At 37.4% G+C, this 16,440-nt stretch overlaps 1 protein-coding gene across 1 annotated transcript in view; it reads left to right on the top strand.

Annotated features, from left to right (window-relative positions):
• Positions 1-16,440, top strand: part of Gprk1 (G protein-coupled receptor kinase 1) — a 327,272-nt gene that overhangs the window by 54,781 nt on the left and 256,051 nt on the right. Inside the window, exon 2 of the mRNA XM_089086349.1 lies at positions 11,197-11,451. Within this exon, the coding sequence (XP_088942475.1) occupies positions 11,339-11,451 (113 nt within the window). The 5' untranslated portion in view covers positions 11,197-11,338. The remainder of the gene's footprint in view (positions 1-11,196; positions 11,452-16,440) is intronic.

A 16,440-nucleotide genomic window follows, 5' to 3' on the forward strand; every position in this document is an offset into this window, starting at 1 on the left:
CCCTTTCATGCCCACCTGCCCCCCCCCTTAAAATAAAATCTTTCTTAAATTTACAAATATTTACGGTTAAATTTTCAATAAATAAAACTACTGAGCCACTCCCATTTTCATTATAGTTCTCGAGATGCGCGATAATTTGCCCTACCCACTCACTAAAAACTCCCTTAAAATTTTCCAAATTTGAATAAACCAAACGCATCTCGGAATGTACATAATGATAGTAAACCTCACTTTTTCCCTCATTCAAATAAAAAACCTTTAAAACAATAGACACCTTAATTGAATCCCTACCCCCCACAATTGAATTTGTTTCTCCAGTAGTGCACGAATTTTATCTACATAGGCATGCACAATCTCTACAGGATCAAAAACAAAATTTCCCCCCATAAGTGTATTAAAGGGATCCCCAAACGTTGCAGTGAAAACAACTATATTATTTAAAATTGTGTTGGTCAATTGAAAATCAGGGAAAGATGTACCCCCTCCCCCCAGTTGTTCAACAATATTTGGACTCTGTTCCACTTCAGTTGTTTGAAGTGGAAGTAGGTAATCAGTGGGGGATAGAGGAGGGTTCCCAGTGAAATCATCTAAAAGCTGCAAAGTGTTCGGGCTCAAGTCTACCAGCTCAACTGTGCTAGCTTCTACATTAATATAATCAGCTAAAAACTCATCAATATCGAAAGGTACTTCAATGATATCGTCCCATGTTTCATTGTCTTGAAACTCCGCTGGTGGTTCCTCCCCTTCTTCACTGGACGGAGAGTAGGGGACCAATGGTCGTCCAATCTATAAATGAAAAAAAATAGCTTATTTTCAAAGTGTTCAAATCATCCCTACTGTTAAAATTTGGATTATTGCATAATAACATTTGGTTAATTCAACTGAAAGTTCCAACTTAAGATAATCTAAGATATGACATAGAAGCGCATCCTGCGATGCTTTTCGGTCCCGCAGCGCATCCTGTAGTGCTTCTCTGGACCGCAGCGCATCCTGTGGTGCTTCTCTGACCCACAGCGCATCCTGTGGCGCTTCCCTGACCCGTGGCGCTTCTTGGACCCGCGGCGCTTCCCCCGGCGCTTCCCGGACCCACCGGCGCATTCCGGGCTCCGCGATTCCCGGGCATTTACATAATGTCCCAAAAAAGTTGAAATATTTCTAATTCCAGACAGGTTCAGTAAACACAAGAGTTTAATTATGGAGGTTAGATGAACGAGTTTGAACTTCAAAATGTCGAGAACCGTTAATTCGCTTTCCCCTCACTAAAATCTTTGGCACGATAGAAATATTCAGTGTAAATTAGAACGACAATATGTGACAGATGGGATAATCTCTCTCTCAAAATTACGTGAAAAGGAGCATTCAGTTTCAAAGGTGCCTAAAAATATATGTGATAGCAAGAGAGAAAATAGTAAAGATTAGAAAAAATAGCATTTTGAGTTTCAAAGGCGGTGATTATTAATAGAAATTACCTAAAAATATTCACTTATGAAATATCGAAGCGATAGCAAAGATTAGAAAAGAGTGGTTTCTTTGCAAAAAAATTACATTATATTTAGATATCTCCGAGGGAGGGGGGAGCAGAGAAAACCATGGGGGGGGGGTGAGGGGTTAATATCTCACTGCGATAAGTTTATATTGGGATTTAAAAAGAAAAAAACATTGGAAGAAATAGATAGGTAGGAAAAAATGCTTACATTTGCATAATCCGTCTGGGCTTGGGTGCCCGAAGGACCAGGTAACGTGTGTTGGAGGGCGGGCGGGGCGGCAGCGCTATGTTCTTGCGCGGTTGGGTCGGCTATTTCACGATCTTGCGTAGCTTCGGCATTGTATTTATCCGCCCACTCTCTCTTTAACTTTCTGCCAGGCCGCATTGGGGCTGCCTCGTCATCTCTTGCTTTTTTGGAAGGAGGGGGCACACATTCTTCACAATTTGCCTTAAAAGAAGAAACAAATTAGTATCAAAATAATTTGCCCCCTTTTTTACAGAAAGAAAGTTAGTACCCTCATCTAGATAATTTTGTCTAGAAAAGCATTAATCACTAAGAAAGCACAACGTAAAAAAATTTCGTGAAATATACTAATTTGAATTTGAATCTGAGAATTACGGCTCACTGAGCCGTTCAAAAGCCAGCCTATATAAGTCGGCATAATTTCTTATTTTTAGGCGTTTCTGTTCTTTTCTGGTTTTAATCTGCATTGAGCATGCCTTGTTTGATGCATTTAAAGTATTAACGGTATTTTTTTATCTTTCCATATCCTTTTACGATAGCTGGTATTTACCCCACCTCCAGAAAAAACACCCCGAGGAAAATAATCCCCACGGAAAATATCCCTGAGAAAAGACATGGAAAAATATCCCCTGCCCCCACCGCCAGATATCTCATCCTTTTGAATCTGAGAATTACGGCTCACTGAGCCGTTCAAAATCCAGGCTATAGAAGTCGGCATAAATTCTTAGTTTTATACATTTCTGTTCTTTTCTGGTTTTAATATGCATTGAGCATGCCGTGTTTGATGAATTTAAAGTATTAACAGTATTTTTTATCTTTCCATATCCTTTTACGATAGCTGGTATTTACCCCACCTCCAGAAAAAACACACCGAGGAAAATAATCCCCACGGAAAATATCCCTGAGAAAAGACATGGAAAAATACCCCCTCCCCCCACCGAAAGATATCGCATCCTTTTGAATCTGAGAATTACGGCTCACTGAGCCGTTCAAAAGCCAGCCTATATAAGTCGGCATAATTTCTTATTTTTATGCGTTTCTGTTCTTTTCTGGTTTTAATCTGCATTGAGCATGCCTTGTTTGATGCATTTAAAGTATTAACGGTATTTTTTATCTTTCCATATCCTTTTACGATAGCTGGTATTTACCCCACCTCCAGAAAAAACACCCCGAGGAAAATAATCCCCACGGAAAATATCCCTGAGAAAAGACATGGAAAAATACCCCCGCCCCCCCCCGCACGATATCGCAGCCTTTTGAATCTGAGAATTACGGCTCACTGAGCCGTTCAAAAGCCTGCCTAGTTTGTTTGAAGAAAATCCCCCCTTTCTTCTATTGCAAAGAAATAGTTTGTTTTCATTTTACACTGATGGCGGTAGAATTGAAGGCATTGCCCTCCCCCTTTACATAATTTACTTACGACGAGGCTGTTAGAAGCAATGTATTGCCTCCTCCCCCCTTTCACATAATCTTATAAATATATTGTTAAACGTGATTTGAAAATAATCTATTTAACCGCTTCTCTGACAAATTCAAGGTTATGAAACTACAAGCTTAATATACAGAATTCTCTTTTTGCTTAAAACTGTTTTAATTTGACAGCCAAAACAAAACCCTTTGACTAGACCGATAGCGCTTCATGCAACACCTCCCACAGCTCTTCCCAGTCCGCATTTACATAATGCCCTTCAAAAGTTGAAATATTTCTAATTCCATACAGGTTCAGTAAACACATGAGTTTAATTATGGAGGTTAGATGAATGAGTTTGAACTTCAAAATGTTGAGAACCGTTAAGTCGCTTTCCCCTCACTAAAATCTTTGGCACGATAGAAATATTCAGTGTAAATTAGAACGTCAATATGTGACAGATGGGATAATCTCTCTCTCAAAATTACGTGAAAAAGAGCATTCAGTTTCAAAGGTACCTAAAAATATATGTGATAGCAAGAGAGAAAATAGTAAAGATTAGAAAAAATAGCATTTTGAGTTTCAAAGGCGGTGATTATTAATAGAAATTACCTAAAAATATTCACTTATGAGATATCGAAGCGATAGCAAAGATTAGAAAAGAGTGGTTTCTTTGCAAAAAAATTACATTATATTTAGATATCTCTGAGGGAGGGGGGGAGAAGAGAAAACAATGGTTGGGGGGTGAGGGGTTAATATCCCGCTGAGATAAGTGTATATTGGGATTGAAAAAGAAAAAAACATTGGAAGAAATAGATAGGTAGGAAAAAATGCTTACATTTGTATAATCCGTCTGGGCTTGCGTGGCCGAAGGACCAGGTAGTGCATGCTGGAGGGCCACTTCCTGACCTTGCATAAGTGGGGCAGCTCTTGAAGACCCAGGCAACGTATGATGGAAGGTGGACGGGCCGGCGGCGTAACATTCTTGTATAGATTGGGCTGCGGCTTGTGCAGGCAGCGTCGGTCTTGAATAGCCGATATGGGGGTTGGATGGGCCAGTGTATTTGATAATTGATGGTCTTAAAGGAGAAGCCTCATCCTCCCTTGCTCTTTTTTCAGGTGGAGGGACACATTCATCATAAATGTCCTTAAAGAAGAGAAAAAATTTAGTATTGAAATAATGATTCCCTTTATTTTATAGGAAGAAAATTATTAACCATAATTTTGATTAGAAAATTATTTATCTAATTTTATTAAAGCAAAAAACCCATAATCTCCCCACATAAATTTAGTAAAATTAACCCACACTAGGTCTAAACTCTCATTGAGTTAATCATTCGTTTTATTAAATCGAAAGGCATATCTTACTAACTTTTATTCAAATGTTATAGCTAAAATCACTAAATGACGAAAAAGAAATTAAGTTAAGAAACAATTATCTTTTCTATTTTGTCACTATTAAAAGTGCTAACCCCCTCCCCCAGCAAAAATACTGCATTCACGCCAGGGAATATAAAAGAAAAATCATTGAAAGCTTGAAAAAAAATAAAAACATGCATATATTTACACATTAGTTTTCTTGTCCATGGGTGTACATGGCTACACACCAAATCCCCCCTTACTTTTAATGCGAAGAAATACTTTGTTTTTACTTTACAACGAAGCTGTTAGAAGCGATGTATTGCTCTCCCCCTTTAAATAAATTACTTACACCGAAGCTGTGAAAATCATTGTATTGCCAACTCCACACTTTCACATACATGTCTAACATGTTTTTTAAACTTAATTTTAAATTTATCTCTTTCGTCACATCTCAGACCAAAAAACGGAGCATACATTTAATGAGACTAAATAGATTGTTTTATTTTTAAACTGATTGTGGTAGAATTGAATGCAGTGCCCTCCCTCGTTACTTAATTTACTTACACCGCCGCTGTTCGAAGCCATGTATTGCCCCCTCCCCCCTTTCACATAATGTTCTAAATATATTGTTAAACTTAATTTGAAAATAATCTCTTTCATCTCTTCTCTGACAAATACAAGGCCCTTACTTTTAATGCGAAGAAATAGTATGTTTTCATTTTACACTGATGGCTGTAGAATTGAAGGCATTGCCCTCCCCCGTTACATAATTTACTTACAACGAAGCTGTTAGAAGCAATGTATTGCCCCCTCCCCCCTTTCACATAATGTTCTAAATATATTGTTAAACTTAATTTGAAAATAACTCTCTTTCACCGCTTCTCCGACAAATACAAGGCCCTTACTTTTAATGCGAAGAAATAGTTTGTTTTCATTTTACACTGATGGCGGTAGAATTGAAGGCATTACCCTGCCCCTTTAAATAATTTACTTACACCGAAGCTGTTAGAAGTTATGTATTGCCCCCTCCTCCCTTTCACATTATGTTCTAAATATATTGTTAAACTTAATTTGAAAATAATCTCTTTCACCGCTTCTCAGACAAATACAATGCCCTTACTTTTAATGCGAAGTAATAGTTTGTTTTCATTTTACACTGATGGCGGTAGAATTGAAGGCATTACCCTCCCCCTTTACATAATTTACGTACAACGAAGCTTTTAGAAGCAATGTATTGCCCCCGCCCCCCGTTCACATAATGGTCTGAATTTATTGTTAAAATTAATTTGAAAATAAATATATTTCACCGGATCTCCGACAAATACAATTCCCTTACTTTTAATGCGAAGAAATAGTTTGTTTTCATTTTACACTGATGGCGGTAGAATTGAAGACATTGCCCTCCCCCTCTACCTAATTTACTTTCAACGAAGCTGTTAGAAGCACTGTATTGCCCCCTCCTCCCTTTCACATAATGTTCTAAATATATTGCTAAACTTAATTTGAAAATAATCTCTTTCACCGGCTCTCTGACAAATATAAGGTTAGGAATCTACAAGCTTAATATACAACAATCTCTTTTTGCTTGAAAATGTTTTAATTTGACAGCCAAAACAAAACCCTTTGACTAGATCGATAGCGTGAACACACCTGAAAAGGGTGACAGCTAATTTTAACCTCGCGTAGAGCATTATGTAAAAACCAGAGTGGCATTTTCATTAAAAATTGACAGAAGTCAATGGTCGCTTTTAGCTAGGATATATAACACTAAAAAATGAATAAATTTAACGAAAGGATAATTATTTCTTTTTGCGAGAGTTTTGTTGTAAAACAGTGAGAGGGGGGGGGTAGGTTTTGTTGGTAAAAGAAAATATTTTATGTATTTAATTTTGACGGAGAAACAGTTCCTTGTGACTTTGGCTGCCGCGCTCTTAAACACATAGGAAAAGGGGTGACAGCTAATTTTAACCTCACTTAGAGCATTATGTCAAAACCAGAGCGGCATTTTCATTAAAAATTGACAGAAGTCAGTGATCGCTTTAGCTTGAAATATATAAGCAAGGAATTTAACGAAAGGGTATTTCTTTTTGCGAGAATTTGATTGTAAAACAATGGTGGGGGGGGGGATTTAGCTGGAAAGATAGAGGGAAGGAATTTATCGAAATGGTATTTCTTTTTGCGAGAATTTGATTGTAAAACAATGGTTTGGGGGGGGGGGGGTTTGGGGTAATGGAAAATATTTACTTTTTAGCTGAATATACTGGAGGATGTCCAAGGAAAATTCGTTTGAAAATAAAAATGCACTTACATTGCTAATTGCGGCTGCCAAGGCCTCAAGCTCATCAATTATGTTAATTGTTCTATCCATTCTAGTTGTTTGCACTGTGTCAAAATACTTTCTGATAATTTAATCACATTGCATGTCCATTATATACGAAATCTCAAGGGCGAATTGTTTTGTAACGGGGAAAATCATATGTAACAAGCCCTCTGATTGGTTGAGAAGGGGGATGTAACCGACTCGTTGATTGGCTGAGAAGGAAACACGTGATCTAACTGTTTCCGGGAAACTCATAACATTTGCCTAGAGCAACAACAACAAATACTATTTCTGGATCAAAACATTCGCTGAGAGCGTGCAATTACAACAATAACAACAACATTGACCTTGACATTTGCCTCGGAAACAACAACAAATACTATTTCTGGATCATAACATTCGCTGAGAGCGTGCCAAAAACACACCTGGAGAAAGAGACCATGGAAAAAGAGGTCATTGGCCCCATTAACCACGTGTTCTCCCTAGGGAGGCTATGCCCATATTTGGTGTTAAAAAAAAGTTATAGGTGGCAGCAGGGGTGAGTCCTGGGAGATATTAGGGCATCTCTACTCATACTTCCAAGTAACAAATACTATATGTAAACAATTGGCAAAGTTCATAACTTGGAGCCCTTCCCCGGGGACTGGGGGGGGGATTAAGTCATTCTCAAAGACATATTTATTAGTTTTTCGACTATGCTGAACAAAACGGCTATCTCAAAATTTTGATCAGGTGACTTTGGGAAAAAATGAGCATGGGAGGGGACCTAGTTGCCCTCCACTTTTTTTGGTCACTTAAAAAGGGCACTAGAACTATTATTTTCCGTTTGAATGAGCCCCTTCGCGATATTTTATGACCACTGGATCTATACGATCACCCATGAAAAAAAAACAAAAAAAAGAAACAAACAAACAAACAAATTAACACGCATCCGTGATCTTTCTTCTGGCAAAAAATGCAAAATTCCACATTTTTGCAGATAAGAGCTTGAAACCTCTACAGTAGGGTTCTCTGATATGCTGAATATGATGGTTTGATTTTCATTAAGATTCTATCATTTTTGGGGGGAGTTTACGCCTTTTTTCGAAAACAAGGCAAATTTTTTCAGGCTCGTAACTTTTGATGGGTAAGACTAAACTTGGTAATACTTAAATATTTGAAATCAGCATAAAAATCCGATTTTTTTTATGTATCTACTGGCACAGGGACGTACGCAGGGGGGGGGGGGGCCACCGGGCCTGGGCCCCCCCGAAATCTCACGATTTTTTTCATTTTCCCATAATTTTCTGATTTTTCTCACAGAATAATGGGTTTGAAGGATTTGCCCCCCCCGAAGCAAATTGGCCCCCCCCGAAACAAATTCCTGCGTACGTGCCTGTACTGGCATCAAAACTCCGCTTTTTAGGGTTTTGGTTACTAGTGAGCCGGGTCGCTCCTTACTTACAGTTTGTTACCACGAACTGTTTGAAATTTCTAGTTACGCTCGATTTTCAAATTTATCCTTCTTCGGTAATAAATCTATAGGTTCAGCTTGTGCAACGTAGCCAAATTATTTGGCCTATCTGTCCCTTTTTTTTACTACCGATAATCCTCTTAGGCGTACTCTATCACTGATCATAATTATTCGGCTTTAATATATAGCTTCTTTTTTTTTTACTTACAAACGGGTTACAACAAATAAATAAACAAACTTCTCATTTAAAAAACACAATCCAATGCATTACTGCATGCCGGACAAAAACCCGAAAAAAAGAAAAACACTTAAAAAAAATATAATATTTTCTTTTATTATCTTTTATATCCTCGGACCCTAATATAACCCAACCCAAAAACAAATAAATATCTTCTCTCGCCTCCCTCTCCCACCCCTCCAACAAAAAGAGGGAACTTGAGAATCATCCTTATTGGATGATTCAAGATCAAGCTTATTGGATGATTCCAATAATCAAGCTTATTGGTTTCAGTCTTATTGAATGATAGGTTAATTTATGATCCAATTTCCCGTTAACCCTCAGAAGTAAATTTTGGCGTCCCTCAGGGATCAGTTTTAGGACCTGTGCTATTTTTGATTTATGTAAATGATCTTTTTTATATAGTAAAAAAGTAATTGCCTTAGTAGTTGTTGTAGATTTTGCCATCCTAAGCCTTCCCTTGTCCATAGTGCCAACTGTTCGCCATCTTCTGATGTTCTTGTTGATTTTGCTGATGACAGCACACTTGGCACTTCGGGAAATTGCGAATCGGAGCTTAGATTAAATTTAGAACATTTGTTTGAGAGAGTAATTTTATGGCTTGATGCTAATTATCTTACCCTAAATTTTCCTAAGTCCAGTTTTATTATGTTTTCACGTGTATTTATTTATCCCTTATATTTATCCCTAGTTATTTGAAATTCACCAGCCAAATAGGATAATTCATAGATCTAAAGATCGATATGTTTGTTGTTTGGGCATTCTTGTTGATCAAAACTTGTCTTTCAAACATCACATTGATTTGATTAAAACGAAGATATGCAAGTGTCTGGGTATTTTAAGGAAACTTAAAACATACTTTTCCTGGATCAATTTTGAAAATCCTTTTTCACTGCTTGATTTAGTCTTACGTTTCTTACTGTCCAATAGTATGTATTCCTTCACTGTTAAGATCACTCAAAGACAACCTCAGACAACCTCATTAATGAAACTAATCGTTCAGGAGTTATCCCATTAATTGATCTCGAGTCACTGTATATTATTTCGTGTGCATATTTTACTTTTTCTCAGCTTCATGGTGACCTCTCCCATCCCCTGGATGTTCCACCATCTTTTACCCTTGATCAGAATAATTATAATCTTCGTAATACCAAAAATCATATTCAAGTTCCTTTTACTCCTTGTGTAAGGTCAGATAATCCTTTAATTGCGAGTAATATTGTGTGGAATTAGTTGCCTGAATCTGCTCGAAGGTGCCACTCATTCGGTTTGTTCAATTTGTTTTTATTTCTTTGGCTTCTTAGAAGTTATTTTATCTATTTATTTTTATATATGTTTGTTATTATTTTATTGGAGTCTATTTAATCTACTAATCTACTTAATTAATTTAGTCTATTCAATCTATTTAGTTTTGTTTTCTAAAGTTTTATTTATTTATATTTTCTTCTTTTCTCCTTTTTGTTCTTCTCTCTGTGAGTAAGTGATTATTTTAATTTTTATTCTCTGAGTAAATGACTCGTTTGTCTTCCCCCTTTTTTACAGGCCAAAGAGCATTTGGGGGAAATAGTAAAATGATATATTGTGTGTGTGTATTTCATAATGAGTAAATCTTGTCTTATCTTATTGAAAAAGATGAATAACAAGAAAGATCAATAGTTTATTTTCGTTTTTTATCCTATTTGCTTTATTAAATTAATTCGGTACATATCGGTTATATAATAAACACTTGAAAAGTGAAGTTTGGTTAATGCTAATTAAATAAAACTGCATTACGATGAAAATATAATTTTTTAGAAACAATTTGGGGCTATTTATTGGCAAATTAGGGGGTGGGGGAGGGGTAAAGCATATATTAAATACCTAAGTTTAAGAAACCTAGTCTAACCTAACTTAATCAAAATACCAACTAAATACTTAAATAAAATATAGCTACAATTTGTTTTCCAACCCAGCTAAAGCTAATTCTCTGGTTAAAAGAAGTTGCTTGACCAGTTTTTCATGTCATGTTCCTAAACAAACCTATTCAACCTAACAAAAACAAAATACCAACTAAATACTTGAACAAAATATAGCTACAATTTATTTTCCAACCCAGCTAAAGCTAATCCTCTGGTATAAAGAAGTTGCTTGACCAGTTTCTCATGTCATGTTCGCATCATTCGCGATCGAAATTCTCGAGTGTTTATTATATAACCAATAAGTACCATCAATTTTTCCAGTAGGATTTTTGAAATAATTTTTCAATATATACCGACACACAGAAAATGACAAGAGTTCTTTTGGAACAAAAAAATATATTAGAATGTATTAAAACCAGGCTATTAAAACTTAAATGTATTGTGTGCTAAAGCTTAAGACACATTGGTACATATAAGGCCGTGTTCATGGGGGTTTGCCCCCTCCCCCCGGAAATTTTGTCTGACTCGTAAAAACGTAACAAAAATGCATGTAAATAAATTTTGATGTGTTTTTTAAAGTTTTTGTACCCCTTCCCCTCGAAAAAATAACCCTCCCGAACAAAAATCCTGGATACAGCGTTGGGTACATGTGTCCGAGACCCTTTAAGAGGAGATATCGTAAAATTTTTCTGCGGAGAATATGAACTAAAATTGATCTGAAGAAACAGTTTTTGTGGTAATAATAGGCTTTGGTCGAGACGTGGATTTAAACTATGTTATTTTTCAGATGGAATAATTAAGATGCTTAAGATTACAATAATGTGCTATAGTATTTAATCTAGTGATGAGTAATTGCACCATTGAGAAGACTTCCGTCTTGGTTGTTGTGGTATAGTGATCGGCTTGTTGGATTATCTGTGGACATTACGATGGCGGATTTAGAAGCAGTTCTAGCCGATGTTTCATATCTAATGGCAATGGAAAAATCCAAATGTACCCCTGCTGCTAGGGCAAGCAAGAAAATTCTTTTGCCGGATCCTAGGTAAAATATTTTATTTCATCTAAAATAGCTCAAGACGGCATATGAATGTATTGCTGTAAAGTGTCAGAAAAACCTTGTTTTATGCGACAGGCTTAAAGTGCTATCAAATTTGTTTTGAGTTTTAAAACTGACATAAATGGTGCTAGACGTATTCCTCCGAGTAAATCCTCCCCCCTCCCCCCCATGTAAAATTCTCCCCGAAGAATATTCTACGAGTATTCCAAAATATACGCAGAATACGTGGTGTGGAATATCCTATACTATTTGTTTTCACATTTTATTTTATTTTAATTCTTTTTTCGTGTTTCTTATGGTTGGGTTATCATAGCAGGGTAAGATAAAGGCTAACACTGGGACTTTGGGGGGGGGGATATGAACCCCGAAAGCAAACCTTTTAAATATTTAGAAGTGTTTGAACCAAACTGCTATCTCAAAATTTTAATTCAATATCATAGGGGCTAGAGGAAGGCCGGATAGCAGAAAGGACACCAAGAAGGAGGCTGATTGCACTCCGATAGCTTTCGGTCTTAAAAAAGGACACTAGGACTTTCAATTTCAAATTGAATGACCCCCCCCCCAAGTTTCTAAGATAGCCCCTTCTATTTGAAGTTTTTCTGAAAAAAGTTTTTTAGCCCTTTTCTGACCCTTTTTGAGCTGCATCTTGAGGGGAGTAATATTCTTTTTATTTTCCCTATGCCAAATTTTTCATATTAGTTTTCGGCCAATCGAAAAAATGGCCTTTTTTTAGCCCCCCTTTGTTAGAGGAGGGACCAATGTCAAAAGGACAAATCCTTTTAATATTTTTTGTACATTAGTCTGATTGGCCTAACATGGGCGCCGTCATGGGGGGGCATGGCCCCTCTGTAAATTTGGGAATATAAAGTAATTATAAGGAAACCAAAGAAAACAGCAGAATAGGGATAAACCATGGGAAAAATGTAAATTCCGGTAAAAAAAATATGCCGTCAACTTTTCCTTTTATTGCAAGAGTACCCATGAGTTGATATGTGAAGCCATTATAATCAGAAGTGCTCCCTCTGAACGGAATACTGGGAATTTCTGTATTTTCAACCTGAACGGACACGTTTTTTGTGTTTTTTACCATTATTTTTTTTCCAGGAGTGATTGTATTCATCTAGTTTTCACTTTGAAAAAGATTCAATTTTTTACAAAATTAAATTAAAATTTTTTATTTGAGTTTCTTAATTTTAGTTTTAGTGTTTTACTTTGAACAAACTATTTTGATAATACGTCACTTTTTATAAACACTGAGTCTAAAGGCTTTAAATATTTTGGTGTTTCATAACCAAGTTCAAAACTGTCGATATTGCTAAAAAATATCCGTTCAACGATTCGGCATTGCTCAACAGAACTGAATTCTAGGAGTTTATATCTTAATTTTTGTAAGTAGGCTGTTGTTTTGTGTATTTTTTGTAATTACTATCTTTTTTCATTTTTATTTGCTTTTGCTTTAATTGACATACTTTTTCCATTGCCTTTAGAAAAATGTTATTCTCTAAGCTTCAACAAATAAAGAAATAAAAAACAAGTTTTTTCAACTTGAATTAAGGAACAACATTAAATCTTAAAACGAACAGAAGTTTTGAGGGGGTTTCCCTCTCCTCAACATCTCACTCTTCACGCTGGAGTATTCGGCAATAAAAAAAAAAGTTAATTGTTGTTCTAATTAAACGACCCTTGTGTTTCAGGAGTCGTTTTGAAGAATTAGGGGGGGGGGATTCAAACTTTAGCGTAAAGAGCTAAGTGTTGAGGAGGGGAAATCCTCCTCATAAACGCAGTAGTTTCTGTTCGTTTTAAGTTTTAATGCTGCTCCTTACTTTCAGTTGAAAAAACTTGTTTTTTTTGTTTAATTTCTGGTCGTTTTTTAGATAACGCCAGGATCCCTGGCTCCACCTCCACGGAAAAATCCTCCTCCCGTAGTCTAAGGGAGTTCAATTCTGGACTAAATCTCTGGACAGTTCAATTCTGGCGAATTCACTCAGTGTAAAATTTCCCCTGAAAAGCTCACCCCCTGAAAACTTCCCTCTCCATGGAAATTTCTGCCAACAGAAAATTCGTCCTCCCCGACCTACCCGAAAAATATATCATAATCTAAAAACCTTTCCCCAGGGGCTTTAGGGAGTCGTTTTATTTCCAAAGACATAGTTATTGGGGCTTACAAAAATTCCGAACAAAAAAGCTGTCTCATAATTTTTATCAGACGATTTTGGGAAAAAAGTGGCATGGGAGGGGTTCTAGTTGTCCTAGTAACTTTGGTGAAAAGTCCTTGTTAATATTACTACTAAAGAATTTTGGTTGGATGAAAAGGAGTATTATTGTTTGTATGGATGGAAATTCTGTGAGACTTTTGATCTTCCACATAACTGAAGCCATCACAACCTCTACAATGGGATTTTCTTATCGATAAATATCAGAGGCAACGCTGCAGCGTTGCCTATAGTAAAGACCATACGGCTCCAATGTTTTATTATTATTATTTTTTTCCCAGAGGCACTTCATATTGAAGGGGCCGTCGTAGAAGCTTCAAAGGGGGCTCATTCGATTGGAAATCGAGAGTTCTAGTGCCCTTTTCAATAGTCGAAAATGATTGGAGGGTAACTTACCCCCCCCCCCCCGCGCCCATCATTCCCCCAAACACATCCAATCAAAATTTTGAGATAGCTATTTTATTCAGCGTAGTTGATTTTCAGATAGAAAATATGTTTTTGAGGAGGACAATCTCCCACAACCCTCAAGGCAAGGGTTTTAAGTTATGCCCTGGGGGCATATAAGGTGTCTGTAGAAGGAGTTGTCGTATAAACTTCAAAACAGGCTCATTTGATTGGAAATTAAAGGGCTAGTGCCCTTTTTATTAGTCGAAAATGATTGGAGTGTAACTACCCCCCCCCACGCCCATCATTTCCCCAAACACATCCATTCAAAATGTTGAGATAGCCATTTTGTTCAGCATAGTTGATTTTCAGAGAGAAAATATATTTTTGAGGATGACACTCCCCCACAACCCTCAAAGCAAAAGGTTTAGGTTATGCCCTGGGGGCAGCGTAGGTTTTTATAGAAGGCGTTGTTTTCTAAATTTAAAAAAAGGCTCATTCGATTGGAAATTAAAGGGTTATTGCCCTTTTTAACAGTCAAAAGTGAGTGGAGTGCAACTAGCCCCCCCCCCACGCCGATCATTTCCCCAAACACATCCAATCAAAATTTTGAGATAGGCATTTTATTCAGCGTAGTTGATTTCCAGATAGAAAATATTCTTTTGAGGAGGACACTCCCCCACGACCTTCAGGGCAGGGGTTTTAAGTTATGCCCTGGGGGCATATAAGGTTTTTATAGAAGGCGTTTTCGTAGAAACTTCAAAAAAGGCTCATTCGACTAGAAATTCAAAGGGCTAGTGCCCTTTTTAATAGTCGAAAGTGATTGGGGGGCAACTAGCCCCCCCCCCACGCCCCTCATTATCCCAAACACATCCAATCAAAATTTTGAGATAGCCATTTTGTTCAGCGTAGTTGATTTTCACATAGGAAATATGTTTTTGAGGAGGACACTCCTCCACAACCCTTAGGGCAAGGGTTTTAAGATATGCCCTGGGGCATATAAGGTTTTTATAGAAGGCGTTGTCGTAGAAACCTCAAAAAAGGCTCATTCGATTGGAAATTCAAAGCGATAGTGCCCTTTTTAATAGTCGAAAGTGATTGGAGGGCAACTAACCCCCCTCTCACGCCCACCTTTTCCCCAAACACATCCACATAAAATTTTGAGACAGTAATTTTATTAAACGTAGTTTTAAGGTCTGGAAACTAGGTCTTTGAGGATGACAACTCCCTCACAGCCCTCAGGGCAAGGGTTGTAATTTAAGGATTCTCTGAATCCTTCATATTACTTTTTATGGAAGGGATACTCGTATAAACTTTAGAGAGGGCTCATTTGACTGGAAATTGAAAGTTCTTGTTCAATTTTTAAGAGTCAAAAGAGATATGAGGGCAAATAGCCCCCCTCTCCTCCACACCCTAAATGCATCAGATACAAATTTTGTTAAAAATAGTTGAAAGGTTCAGTAACAAAACTCTGGCGTCGACACCCCCCCCCCCCCAGGGCCCGGAGGCAGGAAGGGATTATCGTATAAACTTCAGAGGGGGCTCATTTGATTGGAAATTGGAAGTTCTAGTCCAACTCTTACGAGTCAAAATCGATCGAAGGGCAAATACCGCCCCACGCCCTTTTTCCCCACCCCTCCCTTTGAACTAATTCTGTTTATACCTGAAGGCCCAAAGAGAGTTAGAATGTTTTGGTATTAACACACACCTATTAGGCATCTGCTTTCCTCCCTAACAAGGAAAGAAACAGAGAGTGTAAGGCAGTGGCGGATCCAGGGGAGGGGCGAGGGCCCCCCCCAACGTAGTCTAAAGTAATGTAATTTGCTTAATTAAAGCAAGATTGCGTTAATTAAACTTGCTCCTAACGCAAGTTTATCAGATCAACTTATTTTGAGCCCCCCCCCTAAAAAATCCTGGATCCGCGCCTAGTGTAAGGGCACTGTAACTTTTAATTTGTAATTCAATGAACCCCGTTCCAAAGTTTATGCGACCACCTCTTCCACCTAAAGTGCCCCTGGAAAAATAAATGAGTATTAATTCATACGCTATAGCATACGCTATACGCTATAGCATTGCTTCTGACCTAAAAAGTTGAGTAGAAATTTCTGTGTCCATTTTTATGAATATCTGAAATTATCTGAGGGGAATATGTTTTGGGAGCATAGTCCACATCTGCAAAATTTTTCCTGGGTGAAATTTAACGCGGGGTACTTATCAGCAGGAAAATAAAATTTTCTTTGAGGCGGGAGGATTTTCCCAGGGGTGGGTTTTCCAAATGCGGATTATTCAAGGAGGGGACGACTAAACCTATTCGATACTATTTGAATTTGTACATCCGAAAATGACAGAAACAAAAAGGCAGTGGAAATGTAAAGGA

The sequence above is a fragment of the Artemia sp. Qi Xiang Cuo genome, chromosome 3 (genome assembly GCF_049724085.1).
Source record: "Artemia sp. Qi Xiang Cuo chromosome 3, ASM4972408v1, whole genome shotgun sequence".
NCBI lineage: Eukaryota > Metazoa > Arthropoda > Branchiopoda > Anostraca > Artemiidae > Artemia > Artemia sp. Qi Xiang Cuo.